This window comes from Entelurus aequoreus, linkage group LG21 (genome assembly GCF_033978785.1).
Source record: "Entelurus aequoreus isolate RoL-2023_Sb linkage group LG21, RoL_Eaeq_v1.1, whole genome shotgun sequence".
Classification (NCBI taxonomy): domain Eukaryota; kingdom Metazoa; phylum Chordata; class Actinopteri; order Syngnathiformes; family Syngnathidae; genus Entelurus; species Entelurus aequoreus.
Window position 1 is genome coordinate 39523196 of NC_084751.1, and position 17024 is coordinate 39540219.

General features: G+C 38.7%; 1 protein-coding gene across 1 annotated transcript in view; it reads left to right on the top strand.

Annotated features, from left to right (window-relative positions):
- Positions 1–6494: 6494 nt before the first annotated feature.
- Positions 6495–17024, top strand: part of onecut2 (one cut homeobox 2) — an 85935-nt gene continuing 75405 nt past the window's right edge. The window contains exon 1 of the mRNA XM_062031645.1: positions 6495–7944. Coding sequence (XP_061887629.1) covers positions 6780–7944 — 1165 coding nt within the window. The 5' untranslated portion in view covers positions 6495–6779. The remainder of the gene's footprint in view (positions 7945–17024) is intronic.

The following is a 17024-nucleotide window of genomic DNA, read 5'->3' on the forward strand; positions in this document are numbered from 1 at the left end:
TATTACAATTTTTTTCTACATTTAAAACGTGGTCTAGATAACATGTAATGGCGGCTTTTTTGTTAGCATTGATTATGCTTTACAGATCATCTTTAAGCCGCTTTCTGGCCGTCTATTTAGGATTGCTGTTTTGTGGACGGTCCTATTTTGCTGTTTGTTATATTTTTGTTGTGTTTTGTTTGATTGTAAAAGATACACAACTAGCCCTGCGATGAGGTGGCAACTTGTCCAGGTTGTACCCCGCCTTTCGCCCGATTGTAGCTGAGATAGGCTCCAGCAACTCCCCGTGACCCCAAAAGGGACAAGCGGTAGAAAATGGATGGATGGATGAATAAAACAACTATCGAGGAGCTGGTCTGAGAAGTAAAAGAGGAGCCATGTTCATATGTAGTTAATATTCAGTGTTTTATTGTTCATAGTTAATATTGTAAATTCCACTTTCTTTATTTTGATGTACATTTTGGGTGTCCCATTCAGTAAAAATCTGTAAAATTCCATTCCTTTTTTTTGAGGTGGTCTGTCATAACTTTTGGTATTAGTGTTCCTGAAAAAAAGAGACCCAAACACACATACTGTACAGAATTCTTACAGCTAAATGTGTATATATAATTTATACACACATACACATTGCCCCCCCCCCCCCCCCCCCCCCCAGACACATTTCTTCTATCAATGTGGCCCCCGAGTCAAAATATTTGCCCAGTTCTGGACTACAGCGTCAGTTACAATGGCAGACTCGCACAAAGCTCTTAGGGTAAATTTCTACCATATATGAAGAATTCACTGTCGCAGTTCTCTGCCGTGGGTTCCCCTGACCACCACGCACTGGCACGAGAGCCCGGTATTCTGGTTACAATAATGTTTTTATTGAGTCCACTCTGCGGCAACTGCACTCCTTAGTCTATCTTGCTCTCCGTTGTGCTCTCTAGTGTGTGTCTTTCTCTCTCTCTAGCTCCAACTCCAACCACATGTCTCGTTCCGGCTGCTGCTAATAAGGGCGACAGGTGATTAGATAACAAGCCCCAGCTGGGCAATCTACTCACCTGCCGCTGTCTTCGAGGCCGGTTCTTACACACCCCTCCACATTCACACTTAGGAAAAACATCACAAATCGTGCATACTCCAAACTACTTGTTTGGAGGAAGGCAATATTGTTTTACAGATATCTCTGAAAATGCCTTTGTGGTTTGATTTCAAATTTTTGGGACAGATACACACAAATCAGGTACCAATAGGTAAGAAAAGTTGGTTTTGCATGGCAGGTTCACTTCAAATGTGATGTGTTGATTGTTCTACTGATTGAATTAAAAGAAAACATCTGATCTTCAACCAAACAGGTTGACGCATTTTACCTTTATTAAAAGTTCTTAAGGTTTGGTTCCTGGAGATTACTTTACCATACATTTCCAAAAGAAAAAAAAATGTGTATGGCAATCAACAGAGTTGCGAGGAATATCAGTTTGATCACCTTTCTTTACCTTGAGAAAGAGTGACGAGCTAAGATGAGATCAAATGGGCAAAGGGTTCAAACAGCACCCTCAGTCTATTACAGAAAAGTCACAGATTAAAGTATGTGGTCTGTCTATGCAAGCTTCTAGATTCTATCAGTAAAGACTGAACTCATCCTTTTTTTTGGATAACATTTGTTCAAATGTGTCCGTTTGACGTCTTTGCTTCTCAGCTTCAACTTGTCATGATCCATGTCCCAGATCATGTTTTATGTTCTGTTAGTTTTGGACTTCATAGTTCTTGTTTTTTGTGCACCCTTGTTTGTTTTAGGTGACTTATTATTTCCACCTGCCTCTGATTAGGGTTCGCCCGCTCACCTGCTGCCCGAGCACTAATCAGAGGCATTATTTAAACCTGCCTTGCCCTCCAGTCAGTGCTGGAGTATTGTTTGTTGTATGCTATGGACTCCCTGTATCATGCAATGCTCTGTTCATGCCTGTTTTCTGGAGATACCATAGTTCATGCTGATGATTTCATGCTTAGTTCATGCTGCTCGTGCCTTGCCAAGTAAGTTTTGTTTATTTATGCCACACTTAGCGACTTTTTGTTTCATGTCCGTAGTTCAGGCTAAGTGTTAGCTTTTGTTTCCTGCGTTAAGTTGTGCCTTCGCCTTGTGCGCCTTTTGGTTTTCACCTTTTTTTTTTAACATTAAAACCATGTTTTCTTGTACACCGCCTGTCATCTCTGCATCTTGGGGTTCATCACCTCCACATCATGACACAACTGGACTCAAACATCCGTTTTAGGAACTGATCAAAGATCCCACCTTTGATTGACAGTGTCAACATATCTATTTTATGATAGATAGATGCGAGGGTGACTCAAAAAAAGCAGAACCCATAAACTATTCACTAAAGCCAACGAACTTCAGTCTGCGTACAACCATTTCCCAAAGTTTCAATTATTTGGATTGTTCTGCATAAAAGTCTGTTCCTTCCAAAATATGCTCCAATTGACCTTTGCAGCCTTCAGCTCGCCAAAGTGCAACAGAAACAATTGGTGAACTAAAGGCAGCAATCACAGCAAAAATCTAAGAAACCCCTAAAGAGGAATGTTTTTCAGTAATTGGCAATTTTGTGCAACATATGCAAGTTTTCTTTTAATGCCGCAGAGCCCATTTGGAGCATATTTGGGAAAGAACATGACTTATATGCAAAGCGAGGTAACCAAGGTAACCCTGAGGAAATATTTATGAATTTTCTTGAAATGTTCTTGACCTTTGGAGCATTTAATGACATTTTATTTGTTCTGTTTATTTTGAGTCACCTGCTGATATGAAAATTACCCTTCAAAATACAAAATGGTATTTTAAGATCATACATTAAATCAGTTTTTCTGTTGGTCCCTTAGATGAAGATCTGTTTTCCAGCTGTGGTCCGTATAGTGCGCAAGCTGACCTAAGTTGCAATACACTTTTCCGCCACTTGTGGCAGTAATGACAATCCGGAGCTAAAGTCACAGAGATTTTTCTTAAGCGCAAAAATGATGCCTAAAATTGTGAAGCTGTATTTTCATTTGCACTTTAATTGTATTGACAGCTTAGTTGAGATTTGTTAAATATTTTGTTGGAGCTGGAGTCTATCCCAGCTGCACTCGAGCGGAAGATAATTGCATTGTAGATGTCGGGAATATGGTTTGTTGTGACCACAATATGCAGACGACCGCGGGAGGCAGCTTGCAGGTAAAAAAGTATCTAATGCTTAAACCAAAAATAAACAAAAGGCAAGTGCCGCTAAGAAAAGGCATTGAAGCTTAGGGATGGCTATGCAAAACAAAGCAAAAACTGAACTGGCTGCAAAGTAAACAAAAACAGAATGCTGGACGACAGCAAAGACTTACAGCGTGTGGAGCAGCAGATGGCGTCCACAAAGTACATCCGTACATGACATGACAATCAACAACAAAATAGGAGAGCAAGACAAGAACTAAAACACTAAACACAGGAAAACAGCAAAAATTAAGTAATTATTAACACTTATTGGTCTACATATAGAAAAAGGCGCTTGCCTTCTTTTTTTGTGTGTGTTTTTAGGTGGCCCGTCTAATTTAGTTGTGTCCCCCACCTCAAAATAGTCTGGATGTGCCCCTGGATATCGGGTTAGTGCGTCTGCCTCACAATACGAAGGTCCTGGGTTCGATCCTGGGCTCGGGATCTTTCTGTGTGGAGTTTGCATGTTCTCCCCGTGACTGCGTGGGTTCCGGCTTCCTCCCACCTCCAAAGACATGCACCTGGGGATAGGTTGATTGGCAACACTAAATTGGCCCTAGTGTGTGAATGTGAGTGTGAATGTTGTCTGTCTATCTGTGTTGGCCCTGTGATGAGGTGGCGACTTGTCCAGGGTGTACCCCGCCTTCCGCCCGAATGCAGCTGAGATAGGCTCCAGCACCCCCCGCAACCCCGAAAGGGACAAGCGGCAGAAAATGGATGGATGGATGGATGGGTCCTGTGTTTACTTTGTATTAGATCGAAACCAAAACGTGCAGTATTTTTTTTTTTTTTTCAGCTGAACACGCAATACATTCAACAACTGAAATAATAACACTCAAAATATGTTTATAAAGCATATTTCGTCGAAGTTTAGGTAAGCTAAGTTTTTTTTAAACTTTTTTTTATTGAACAACAAACATTAGGGGTGTGGGAAAAATCGATTCGAATTCCAATCGTCATTCTCACGTTGTACGATTCAGTATCGATTCTCATTTTTCAAAAATCAATTTTTTTAAATTTTGTAATTTTAATTTTAATTTTTTTATTAATCAATCCAACAAAACAATACACAGCAATACCATAACAATGCAATGCAATTCAATTCCAAAACCAAACCCAACCCAGCAATATTAGTAACAATTTAAACATAGCAGTGATTAAAAATCCCTCATTGACATTATCATTAGACATTTATTAAAAAAATAAAAATAAAAAAGAACAATAGTGTCACAGTGGCTTACATTTGCATCGCATCTCATAAGCTTGACAACACACTGTGTCCAATATTTTCACAAAGATAAAATAAGTCATATTTTTGGTTTATTTAATAGTTCAAACAAATTTACATTATTGCAATCAGTTGATAAAACATTGTCCTTTACAATTATAAAAGCTTTTTACAAAAATCTACTACTCTGCTTGCATGTCAGCAGACTGGGGTAGATCCTGCTGAAATCCTATGTATTGAATGAATAGAGAATTGTTTTGAATCGGAAAAATATCGTTTTTGAATCGAGAATCGTGTTGAATTGAAAAAAAAAATCGATTTTGAATCGAATCGTGACCCCAAGAATCGATATTGAATCGAATCGTGGGACACCCAAAGATTCACAGCCCTTTTGCACATAATACTCAACATAAACAAACTCGCAATACATTCAACAACTGAAATAATAACACTCAAAATATGTTTATGAAGCATATTTTGTTGAAGTTTGGATAAGCTAAGTTATTTATTTTTTTAATTTTTTATTTTTTTATTTTTTTTTATTGAACAACAAACATCCAATCCAATCCAATCCAATCCACTTTATTTATATAGCACATTTAAACAACAAAAATGTTTCCAAAGTGCTGCACAACAATATTAAAAACAATATTAAAAACAATATTCAAATATTATCCTTAGCTCCACCAATGACTGAATAAAAACCAAAAATAAATAAATACAAAAACAATTTAAAAACAATATACAAATAAATATGATAAAAGACGATTTTAAAGGGTAAAACCAATTAAAACAGTAAATAGAAATCCATCCATCCATCCATCCATCTTGGACAACAGAGGACAGAGGACCACACAACTCACGTAGTGTTAAAACATTGCACATAAACAGCCGAACACACAATACATTCAACAACTGAAATAATAACACTCGTCAAAGTTTGGATAAGCTAAGTTTTTTTTTGTTATTTTTTTTTAATTGAACAACAAACATACACTACCGTTCAAAACTTTGGGGTCACCCAAACAATTTTGTGGAATAGCCTTCATTTCTAAAAACAAGAATAGACTGTCGAGTTTCAAATGAAAGTTCTCTTTTTCTGGCCATTTTGAGCGTTTAATTGACCCCACAAATGTGATGCTCCAGAAACTCAATCTGCTCAAAGGAAGGTCAGTTTTGTAGCTTCTGTAACGAGCTAAACTGTTTTCAGATGTGTGAACATGATTGCACAAGGGTTTTCTAATCATCAATTAGCCTTCTGAGCCAATGAGCAAACACATTGTACCATTAGAACACTGGAGTGATAGTTGCTGGAAATGGGCCTCTATACACCTATGTAGATATTGCACCAAAAACCAGACATTTGCAGCTAGAATAGTCATTTACCACATTAGCAATGTATAGAGTGTATTTCTTTAAAGTTAAGACTAGTTTAAAGTTATCTTCATTGAAAAGCACAGTGCTTTTCTTCAAAAATAAGGACATTTGAATGTGATCCCAAACTTTTGAACGGTAGTGTACATTTATTTCACACAAAAGTCAAGGCACTTTCAACATCAAGGAAAGAAAAACAGAAGCAATTACAGATAGAGTAATAATACTAAAAAAATATGAAAAGAAATAAAGACAAAAAGGGCTACCTAAATCACTTTAAATGTTTTTAACAATGATAATTAATTTAAGGGCTTTTCTACTCTTAATCATTCTCCAATATTTGATTGGTAATTGTAACCCATTAAGCCAATTTGAAAATGTAGGCCTTACTTTCATTAATCGACATTTATGTAGAAAAAATAATAATGTTGACAAACATTTATTTGTATGTTACAGTCGTTTACCCACAACGTGCAGTATTGCCCATCACTCTGCCAGTGAACCCGCCCACCGCACCGTACCCTCGCTCCGATTGGCCAAACCGGCCATCAGTCACTCCTTCCCGCTTCTCCACCCCCTCTCTCGTGCAGCAAGTTCGGTTGCGCTGTCGGCTAGGGGACCGTGGACAGCTCCTGTCTGAGCGGCAGAGCGACACAGGAGGAGGAGAGGGCAGGACATGGACGTGGGGGAGCCGCCGCACAGGCCCGTCTGAGCAAAGATTTAAAAAAAAAAACACTTTTTATGTGCACCTTCCACGGAAGAGACACAAAGAGACCGACGCGGAGAGGCCTTGGGAGGTCCGGGGAACAACCGAGAAAGTGAGAGGAAAGAAGGGGGGGGGAACACGGCTACTGACTACTGACCCATCCCGGCGCATCGGGGGTGAGAAGCGGTGCGAGGACGGGGGAGGAGAAGACGGAGAAACATTTCCGCTCGACCCGATGGACTGAGGACAGATGAATGAAGACCGCCTACACTAACGCCTATAGATGCCTGGCCAAGGATCTGGACGCTTACGCCATGAACACGGACATGACGATGGACGGCATCGGCAACCTGCATGGCGGGGTGGCGGTGGCCCCTGATGCGGAGCTGATGAGCGGCCACAGCCCGCATCACGGCCGCGGGGGAGGAGGCTCCTCCGGGGCGGCGGCGGCGGCCGCCCTGCGGATCCACCAGGACCTGGCCTCCCGCTCCGCCATGGTGTCCGGCATGGCCAGCATACTGGACGGCGGCGGGGAGTACCGCCCGGACCTGTCCCTGCCGCTGCACCACGCCATGAGCGTCCCCTGCGACACGTCCTCGCCCGGGATGGGGATGAGCGGCACCTACACCACCTTGACCCCGCTCCAGCCGCTGCCTCCCATCTCCACCGTGTCGGACAAGTTCCACCACCACCACCACCACCACCAGCGGCTCACCGGGAACGTCAGCGGGAGCTTCACCCTGATGCGGGACGAGCGGGGACTACCGGGCATGAACAACCTCTACAGCCCCTACCACAAGGACCACATGTCCGGGATGGGTCAGAGCCTTTCCCCGGTGCTCGGCAACGGCCTGGGCTCCCTCCATAACACCCAGCAGGGTCTCCACAACTACGGCGGCTGCACCACGCATGGAGGCCACGACAAGATGCTCAACTTCGACCACACCGCCTCCATGCTCACCAGAGGGGACCACCACCAGCACCGAGGCCTGGGTGGCCCGGGGAGCGGGATGATGCCTCACCTGAACGGGATGCATCACCCGGGACACCCCGTGTCCTCCACGGGCCACCACCCCCACCCTCACCTCCATTCTCCATCCCACGGGCCGGTGTTGGCGTCCACCCGGGAAAGACCGCCCTCCTCCTCCGGGACGCAAGGGGTGAACAGTTCGGGCCAGCTGGAGGAGATCAACACCAAGGAGGTGGCGCAGAGGATCACGGCGGAGCTGAAAAGGTATAGCATCCCTCAGGCCATCTTCGCCCAGAGGGTGCTGTGTCGCTCCCAAGGGACCCTGTCGGACCTGCTGAGGAACCCCAAGCCCTGGAGTAAGCTAAAGTCAGGCCGGGAGACCTTCAGGAGGATGTGGAAGTGGCTGCAGGAGCCGGAGTTTCAGAGGATGTCGGCTCTCAGACTGGCAGGTAAGACGTCAAATCCACAGTATACCTTAAAGCTGGTTGTCCCCTATTTTGGGATCCTGATCAATAACAAAAGGCAGGCGAGGTTATGGGGAACGTCCCCGCAAACACATTGATCTCCTCAGCGATCGAGCCAAATACCTAAAAGAATTACGCAAACTAGCTGAGATAGGCTCCAGCAACCCATCGCGACCCCGAAAGGGACAAGCGGTAGGAAATGGATGGATGGATAATATGGAAAAAAGTAAAGGAATAGGACTTTTGTGTTGTTAAGAGGAAAAATCACACTAAGTTAAGTGCATCATGACTGATTAAATCATCATTGTGCTGATTACAACTGTTGTTGAGTAGGAGTGATACAGTAGATAACATCTATTTTGAGTATAAGGCAGGAGGTACTAAAATAGTAAATAAAACAAGTAAAAAGCTTAAAATGAAGACAAGCCTTTTCTAGTTAAATTGTGTATTTTAGCTCTCTTTCGCCCATGTTTTAGTTTCCGTTCAGTTCAGTTCGGTTTCAGTTTATTTCGAACATGCGTACGATACAATGTAAGGCATCGCACAATTCCAGTTGTTTCATTAAAGCACGTCCGAAAAGGAGTAGGAAGAAGCAGAGCTTATTTAATCCTACCCCTTTTCATACCATAGCAAAGTTATCCAATTTCCTTGATCTCTGTAACAGAACAGTGAACAAACCATAGTAAAGATACAAATATTGAATACATAAATAATCTTTGTCTCAATAAAGATTATGTATGTATTTCTTTTTTAAGTTGAATTGTATTCATGCAAATGTACATGACGTAACCCCCGAGCGACAAACTGCCCCCTCCGCCCCGCATTTTGGACACCACTTGTGTAAGGTGAGTACCGGTAGATTAACATTGACAGATCCAGAAGAAGGCTCGAGGGGATCAGGAGATTGAAAGGTTGTCACTTCTGTGGGTCTGGGGCCCCCTCTAGTGAGGAGCCTGGTTTGTGTCCCGACAACAACACAAAAAAAACCCCTCTATTGTCTGCAGGGGACAGAAGTAGCAGTGAGGACCGTACAAAAGAATCAGTTTGGATGATAGTGGAGATGTACTGTAAATTGCACCGAAAAAGTTGAGTGATCCAACAGAGGCTGTACTATAAAAGCAGTGTTTTACTGTTAAATTTTAACCCACAATTGCAGGATTTGTCTAAAAAAATCAAATTTTTGTGATAGTTCAGTCCCTGTTAGAAAAGCTGGGCTGCAGGTGTGGTATTTGTTTTATCCCACTCTTATGCAGTGTAGTGTGAAAAAGTGTGATTTATTGTCATTTATTTCAGTAATCAATATGTTGGAATCCCAAAACAATAGAGACAAAAATTAAGCGAACGGATCAAAATAAAGTGAAAGAGGGAGGAGAATGTTTAAAACAATCATATTATGGCTTCTACATGAAGAACTTTCAGTCATCAAGCGCAAATAAAATACAAATGAAATATCTAGTATAATAACAAGATAGTGTAAAAAGTATGTACTATTAGCTTGAAAACATGATTAAAAGTTGTCTTTTTTTTACATTTTGAATCAATTGAATTGTTTAAAATGCTAATTTTGGTTTGGGTAAAAGGCAATTTACAACACTTTGTCAGTAGCAAATATAACAATATATATATTTTAAAATAATGTGTTATTCTGCTGGAACTTGTGATTTAGGGCTATATAAATAAACATTGATTGATTGATTGATTGAAAACATCAAATTGATTATAAGCTGTCATATTTTGACATTTTTAATCAACTGAATTGTTTAAAATGTTTATTTGGGTTTGGGTAAAAGGCAATTTACAACACTTTGTCAGTAGCAAATATGAAAATATATACATTTTTAAATAAATGTATGCTGTGTTATTATACTATAAAGTTAAAAACATTTTTGTTTAGACTGTGGTCCACAAATACAATTAAGGGTAATAAAAGTGCTTTTTTTAAATGGAATAATTATATGGAATTATTTTGTAAAAACTATTACATTTATACAAAATTTAAGGAAATTAAAAAAAAGGGTTCAAGATGTTCATCATAATTCTTGTTCACAAAGTACACAGAACAAGAATTATGATGAACATCTTGAACCCTTTTTTTCCTTCTTCTTTTTAATTGAGACAAAGATTATTTATGTATTTAATATTTGTATGCTTACTATGGTATATTATTTATTTATTGTTTATTTGTTCACTGTTCTGTTACAGAGATCAAGGCAATTGGATAACTTTGCTATGGTATGAAAAAGGGGTAGGATTAAATAAGCTCTGCTTCTTGCTACTCCTTTTCGGACGTGATGTCATGAAACAACTGGAATTGTGTGATTCATTACGTTGTATCGTGTGCATGTTCCAAATAAACTGAAACTGAACTGAATTGAAACTAAAACATGGGCGAAAGAGTGCTAAAATACACAATTTAACTAGAAAAGGCTTGTCTTAATTTTAAGCTTTTTACTTGTTTTATTTTCTATTTTAGTACCTCCTGCCTTACACACAAAATAGATGTCATCTACTGTATCACTCCTACTGGAATTGTGTGATGCATTACGTTGTATCGTATGCATGTTCCAAATAAACTGAAACTGAACTGAACTGAAGTATTTTCAACAATGAATAATTGGTTTAAGACTGATATGTAACTTAACCAACCTCTTTCATGTGTTCAAAACATTCCAAATTCAGTTTAAATAAATAATTTTTTTAAATTTTCTTTTAAACAAATATTTATTCCTCACCATAATGACCTGCGTTTCGGTCAATCAAAATGATCTAAACTGTATCATCTGTTTTTATTCATTAGAATACAGGCTTTTAGTGGAAATATTTTAAAAAAAACACGCAATACGTAAACTCAATAATGTATTTAATATTGTCTGAACTATACTGTTGATATCAAGGCTGTGTTTTGATATGGAATTTCCAACATTTTCTTTTCTTAACACTAATCAAGATTTTTGACTGTTAAGCGTTGATCAATGCAAGTATTTTTGTCAATAACTACATTGAAATGTGTCCAAAACGGAGACAAGAGTGCAGATACATATTTGCTCCAATTGACGAAAGCTTTACATTACCAACAGTTTGTGCTGGAGCTCTGGCTGATGAGATTATCCCTGCACTATTACGCCTGTTCTTTGATTCCTCGATTCCCGTCTATTGACCCTGTGACAGGGCTTGTTTGATTCGGAGAGCTGTTGTTTGATTATAGATTAACAGGAAATGCCTTGAGTGATGGAGGAGGGGTGAGCAGGCGAGGGCGCTTCCACGGTATGTGTGTTGTAAAATGGCAGCATGCAGACACACTAAGCAGCATCCTCCACTCATGCTGTCTGCTGGAGATGTGATGTGCCTCTTCCGCTCCTCCGCTCACCCCAGCTGACTTTTGCACCGTGCAACACCCTCTTCTTCCTCTTGCATCAGTAAATGACAGTAAATTGAGTGTACTTGTCTACATATTGTACATCTATTTTCCAGTGTTATCGATGATTTTATCACAATTACACGCAGTAAATTGTAACGAGATTATATTTTTCATAGACAGTGCATGGAACAAATCTTCTCGACATACATACATTTATTTTGGCATCAATTTACATGCTGAAATGATATATACCAGGCCTGGGCAATTATTTTGACACGGGGGCCAAATTTAGAGAAAAAAATGTGTCTGGGGGCCGGTATATCTATTTTTAGGAAAACTAATACAAAACCTCACAATAAAGTCTGATTGAATGATAAAAATGTTATGACAGACCGCCTTAAAAACGGAATGGAATTTTATTTTTTTCTATGAACAATAAAACCCCAAATATTGAGAACATATGATCGTCACACACCCTCTCAATCGGCATATTTTACAATCAAGCCAAATGCAACAAACACAGCAAAATATGAACGTTAAGGGTAAAAAAAACAAAAAACATCTACAATCTGATATATCACTAAGCTTTAGAACTTTCTTGTAATGCGGGTATCCCTGACACCCGCATTTCAGGCTCTGGAAACACTCTGTGGAAACGCTCCCCACCCACACTGCTTGGTGCCTCGTCTGACCTGCTGTGACGTAGATTACCATACTAACTAGTAGAGTTGTACGGTATACGGGTATTAGTATAGTACCGCGATACTTATGAATCATATTCGGTACCATACCGCCGCTGAAAAATAGCGGTCCGCCACACCCTAAGATTTTTTGTTAAAATAAAGCCAATAATGCCATTTTTTCTAGTCCCCTTTATTTAGAAAAGTATCGAAATAATATTGGTATCAGGACAACACTAGTCACTAAAATATCATGCAAAAGCGCAGATTCCAACCATTGAAAAACTTTGTATAGTTCATAGGGCTGCAACAACTAATCGATTAAATCGATTAAAATCAATTATAAAAATAGTTGGCGATTAATTTAGTCATCGATTCGTTAAATCTATGCTATGCGCATGTGCAGAGGCAATATTTTTTTTATTTTATATATATATATTTTTTTTTAAAATAAGCCTTTATTTATAAACTGCAACATGTACAAACAGCTGAGAAACAATAATCAAAATAAGTATGGTGCCAGTATGCTGTTTTTTTTCCAATAAAATACTGGAAAGGATAGAATGTAGTTTGTCTCTTTTATCCGATTATTAATCGATTAATCGAAGTAATAATCGACAGATTAATCGATTGTCAAATTAATTGTTAGTTGCAGCCCTAATAGTTCACTGCACATCATAATGGCAGCTACACTTTCCATCTTAAAGATCTAAAAAAAATATTTGGGAATGTCCGGCGGGCCAGATTGAAAATCTTAACGGGCCGCATGTGGTCTTAATTTTCCCAGGGCTGATATATACGGTAGTGTCATTACCATCAATTTTCCCTGTGCAGATGGCAGACTCAACTTTTGTCTTTTGAGTATTACAGTTTTTTCCATTTGCTTACACACAATTTTACTAACTGTGTGTCTTTTTTCAAAAGGATTTACACACATTCAATTTTCTTGATTTCTAGATTATTTGCAAAATGACACACTTCGGTCCAAAACACATGCACATTTATCATTTGTCATCTCACTCCCACAGACTTCAAATGATAAGACACTATTGGAGTGAGTTACCCAGAACAGTGATAAATACAAAACACATTTGTAAAAACCCCTATTTTACTATAAGAAATCACATTTTTGGGACATTCTGCCCAACCTTTTTAGCATATGTGATGAATGATTACTGTAACTTGACAAAATATATTGGCAAATCCACAGCAATCGTCATTGTTTACTTTGAAGTGGGCCTATACGTAAGGACCTAAAGAGAAAGTAAAAATATCCTGTAATCTTTTCAAGAACTGCAAAATGCAAATATTTATTTTTACCCCAGTCAGGTAAAGTAACATACAGTTTTTTCCATTTGCTTACACACAATTTTACTAACTGTGTGTCTTTTTTCAAAATGGATTTACACACTTTTCCAAACACAACATTCAATTTTCTTAATTCCTAGATTATTTGCAAAATCACACACTTCGGTCAAAACATGTGCCCATTCATCAAAATAAAGCAAGCATTTGTAAAAATGCAGTTTTATTGTCATCTCACTCCCACAGACTTCAAATGATAAGACACTATTGGAGTGAGTTTCCCAAACAGTGATAAATACAACACACATTTGTAAAAACCCCTATTTTACTATAAGAAATCACATGTTTGGGGCATTTTGCCCGACCTTTTTAGCATATGTGATGAATGATTACTGTAACTTGACAAAATATATTGGCAAATCCACAGCAACCGTCATTGTTTACTTTGAAGTGGGCCTATACGTAAGGACCTAAAGAGAAAGTAAAAATATCCTGTAATCTTTTCAAGAACTACAAACTGCAAATATTTATTTTTACCACAGTCAGGTAAAGTAACATACATTTTTTTCCATTTGCTTACACACAATTTTACTAACTGTGAGTCTTTTTTCAAAAGGATTTACACACTTTTCCAAACACCACATTCAAATTTCTTAATTCTTAGATTATTTGCAAAATTACACACTTCGGTCAAAACATAAACCCATTTATCAAAATAAAGAAAGTATTTGTAAAAATGCAGTTTTATTGTCATCTCACTCACACAGACTTATCATTTTATTTATTTTTTTCATTTATTTATTTTATTTCAGGCAATGACATAAAAAAGTACAAAGTTGACAACACATAATAATATAATTTAATATAGTGCAAAAGGTAATGTATAGCATGTAATGTCTGATTGTCCAGTTTTGCCTGAAAGGGAGTGGGAAGAAGATAACTTATTTAATAATTTTAATTAATGACTTTAATGAATGATTACTGTAACATGACAAAATATATTGGCAAATCCATAGCAATCGTCATTGTTTACTTTGAAGTGGGTCTATACGTAAGGACCTAAAGAGAAAGTAAAAATATCCTGTAATCTCTTCAAGAACTGCTCAACAATGATGCTGCAAACTGAACATATTTATTTTTACCCCAGTCAGGTAAAGCAACATAACACAGTCGTCAACAATGACATGCAGTACAAATTAAAATCTGAGACAAATACAGTTTTTTCCATTTGCTTACACACAATTTTTCTAACTGTGTGGCAAATCCATAGCAATCGTCATTGTTTACTTTGACTATACGTAAGGACCTAAAGAGAAAGTGAAAATATCCTGTAATCTTTGCAAGAACTGCTCAACAATGATGCTGCAAACTGCAAATATTTATTTCTACTGCAATTGAGGGGATTATTATGATGCGTTCAAGGGCCATAAGACTCTTGAACGCATCATAATAATCCCCTCAATTCCCCCCCAAAATGGATTAACTCGCTGGAATATAAAGACAATACAACATACATCCATAAACGTGGATGCATATGCAAAAGTGCAATATATTTATCTGTACAGCAATCTATTTATTTATATCTGCACCTTATTGCTCTTTTATACTACCATGAGCTAATGCAACAACATTTCGTTCTTATCTGTACTGTTAAGTTCAAATTTGAATGACAATAAAAAGGAAGTCTAAGTCTAAAGTAACATCACAGTAGTCAACCAATGACATGCAGTATGAAATTAAAATCTGAGACAAATAAAAAGGTTTAAAAAAAAATCTGGAGATAAAGATGATCACAATCCTAGTGTGAAAATGTGTGTATCACAATCATTATCTGTGTGCAAGATGTGAAGATGTGTGTATCACAATCCTTATCTGTGTGCAAGATGTGAAGATGTGTGTATCACAATCGTTATCTGTGTGCAAGATGTGAAGATGTGTGTATCACAATCCTTATCTGTGTGCAAGATGGGAAGGTGTGTGTAAAGCATTGTGTGTAATATTTCTCAAAAACTGTAAAGCAGAGTCTATGCTTAATATTAGGCAAATCTGCACAATGGTTTTGCTTACTGTGTGTACACTTTGTTAACTATGTGAACTAAAGATGTCCGATAATGGCTTTTTTGCCTATATCCGATATTCCGATATTGTCCAACTCTTAATTACCGATTCCGATATCAACCGATACGATATATACAGTCGTGGAATTAACACATTATTATGCCTAATTTTGTTGTGATGCCCCGCTGGATGCATTAAACAATGTAACAAGGTTTTCCAAAATAAACTGTTCTGTTGTGTTTATGTGGTGTTACGGTGCGGATGTTCTCCCGAAATGTGTTTGTCATTCTTGTTTGGTGTGGGTTCACAGTGTGGCGCATATTTGTAACAGTGTTAAAGTTGTTTATACGGCCACCCTCAGTGTGACCTGTATGGCTGTTGACCAAGTATGATTTGCATTCACTTGTGTGTGTGAAAAGCCGTAGATATTATGTAATTGGGCCGGCACGCAAAGGCAGTGTCTTTAAGGTTTATTGGCGGTCTGTACTTCTCCCTACGTCCGTGTACCACTCCGTACAGCGGCGTTTTACAAAGTCATACATTTTACTTTTTGAAACCGATACCGATAATTTCCGATATTACATTTTAAAGCATTTATCGGCCGATAATATCGGACTGCCGATATTATCGGACATCTCTAGTGTGAACATTTAAAGTATTTAGTATGTAAGCAATTGGAAAAAACTGTATAAAACAGGGTTCCTCAACATTTTTTTCCACCAGGGACCCGTTTAAAGTATGCATTATTTTTCACGGACCGGCTTTCCATGTGTGTCAGATAAAAACAGCAAAAAAAATTAGCATGAAAAATCAACTCACCGTAAGACTGAAGAAGTGGGAGCCCTGGGCGTGTTTCTTTGCGAAGACATAGTCCCTGGCATGTTGATGGCATATATTGTATACCAGTGTTTCCTAACCATAGGAAAGAGCGCCTCCTAGAATGTAATATACACTATATTGCCAAAAGTATTTGGCCACCCATCCAAATGATCAGAATTAGGGTGTATGGTTGTTTTTCAGGAGCTGGGCTTGGCCCCTTAGTTCTAGTGAAAGGAACTTTGATTGCTCCAGGATACCAAAACATTTTGGACAATTCCATGCTCCCAACCTTGTGGGAACAGTTTGGAGTCTGGTGTGGATGAACTTGACTGGCCTGCACAGAGTCCTTACCTAAACCTGATAGAACACCTTTGGGATGAATTAGAACGGAGACTGAGAGCCAGACCTTCTCGACCAACATCAGTGTGTGACCTCGCCAATGCGCTATTGGAAGAATGGTGGAAAATTCCTATAAACACACTCCGCAACCTTGTGGACAGCCTTCCCAGAAGGGTTGAAGCTGTAATAGCTGCAAAAGGTGGACCGATTTCATGGTGAACCCTATGGGTTAGGAATGGGATGGCACTTCAAGTTCATATGTGAGTCAAGGCAGGTGGCCAAATACTTTTGGCAATATAGTGTATGTGTTTTTTCAGCTGTGGTCCGTATCGGCAGCAGCGGTGCTCAGTTAAAATACACTTTTCCACCAATATAAAACAAAGTTTAGTTTAGTTAAAAAACATATTTATTATTAATTTAATTTATTTCAGCACAACATAATACATCCATCCATCCATCCATCCAAATTGTACGTAAATGTATTGTTTATTTGATTAGTACTTATT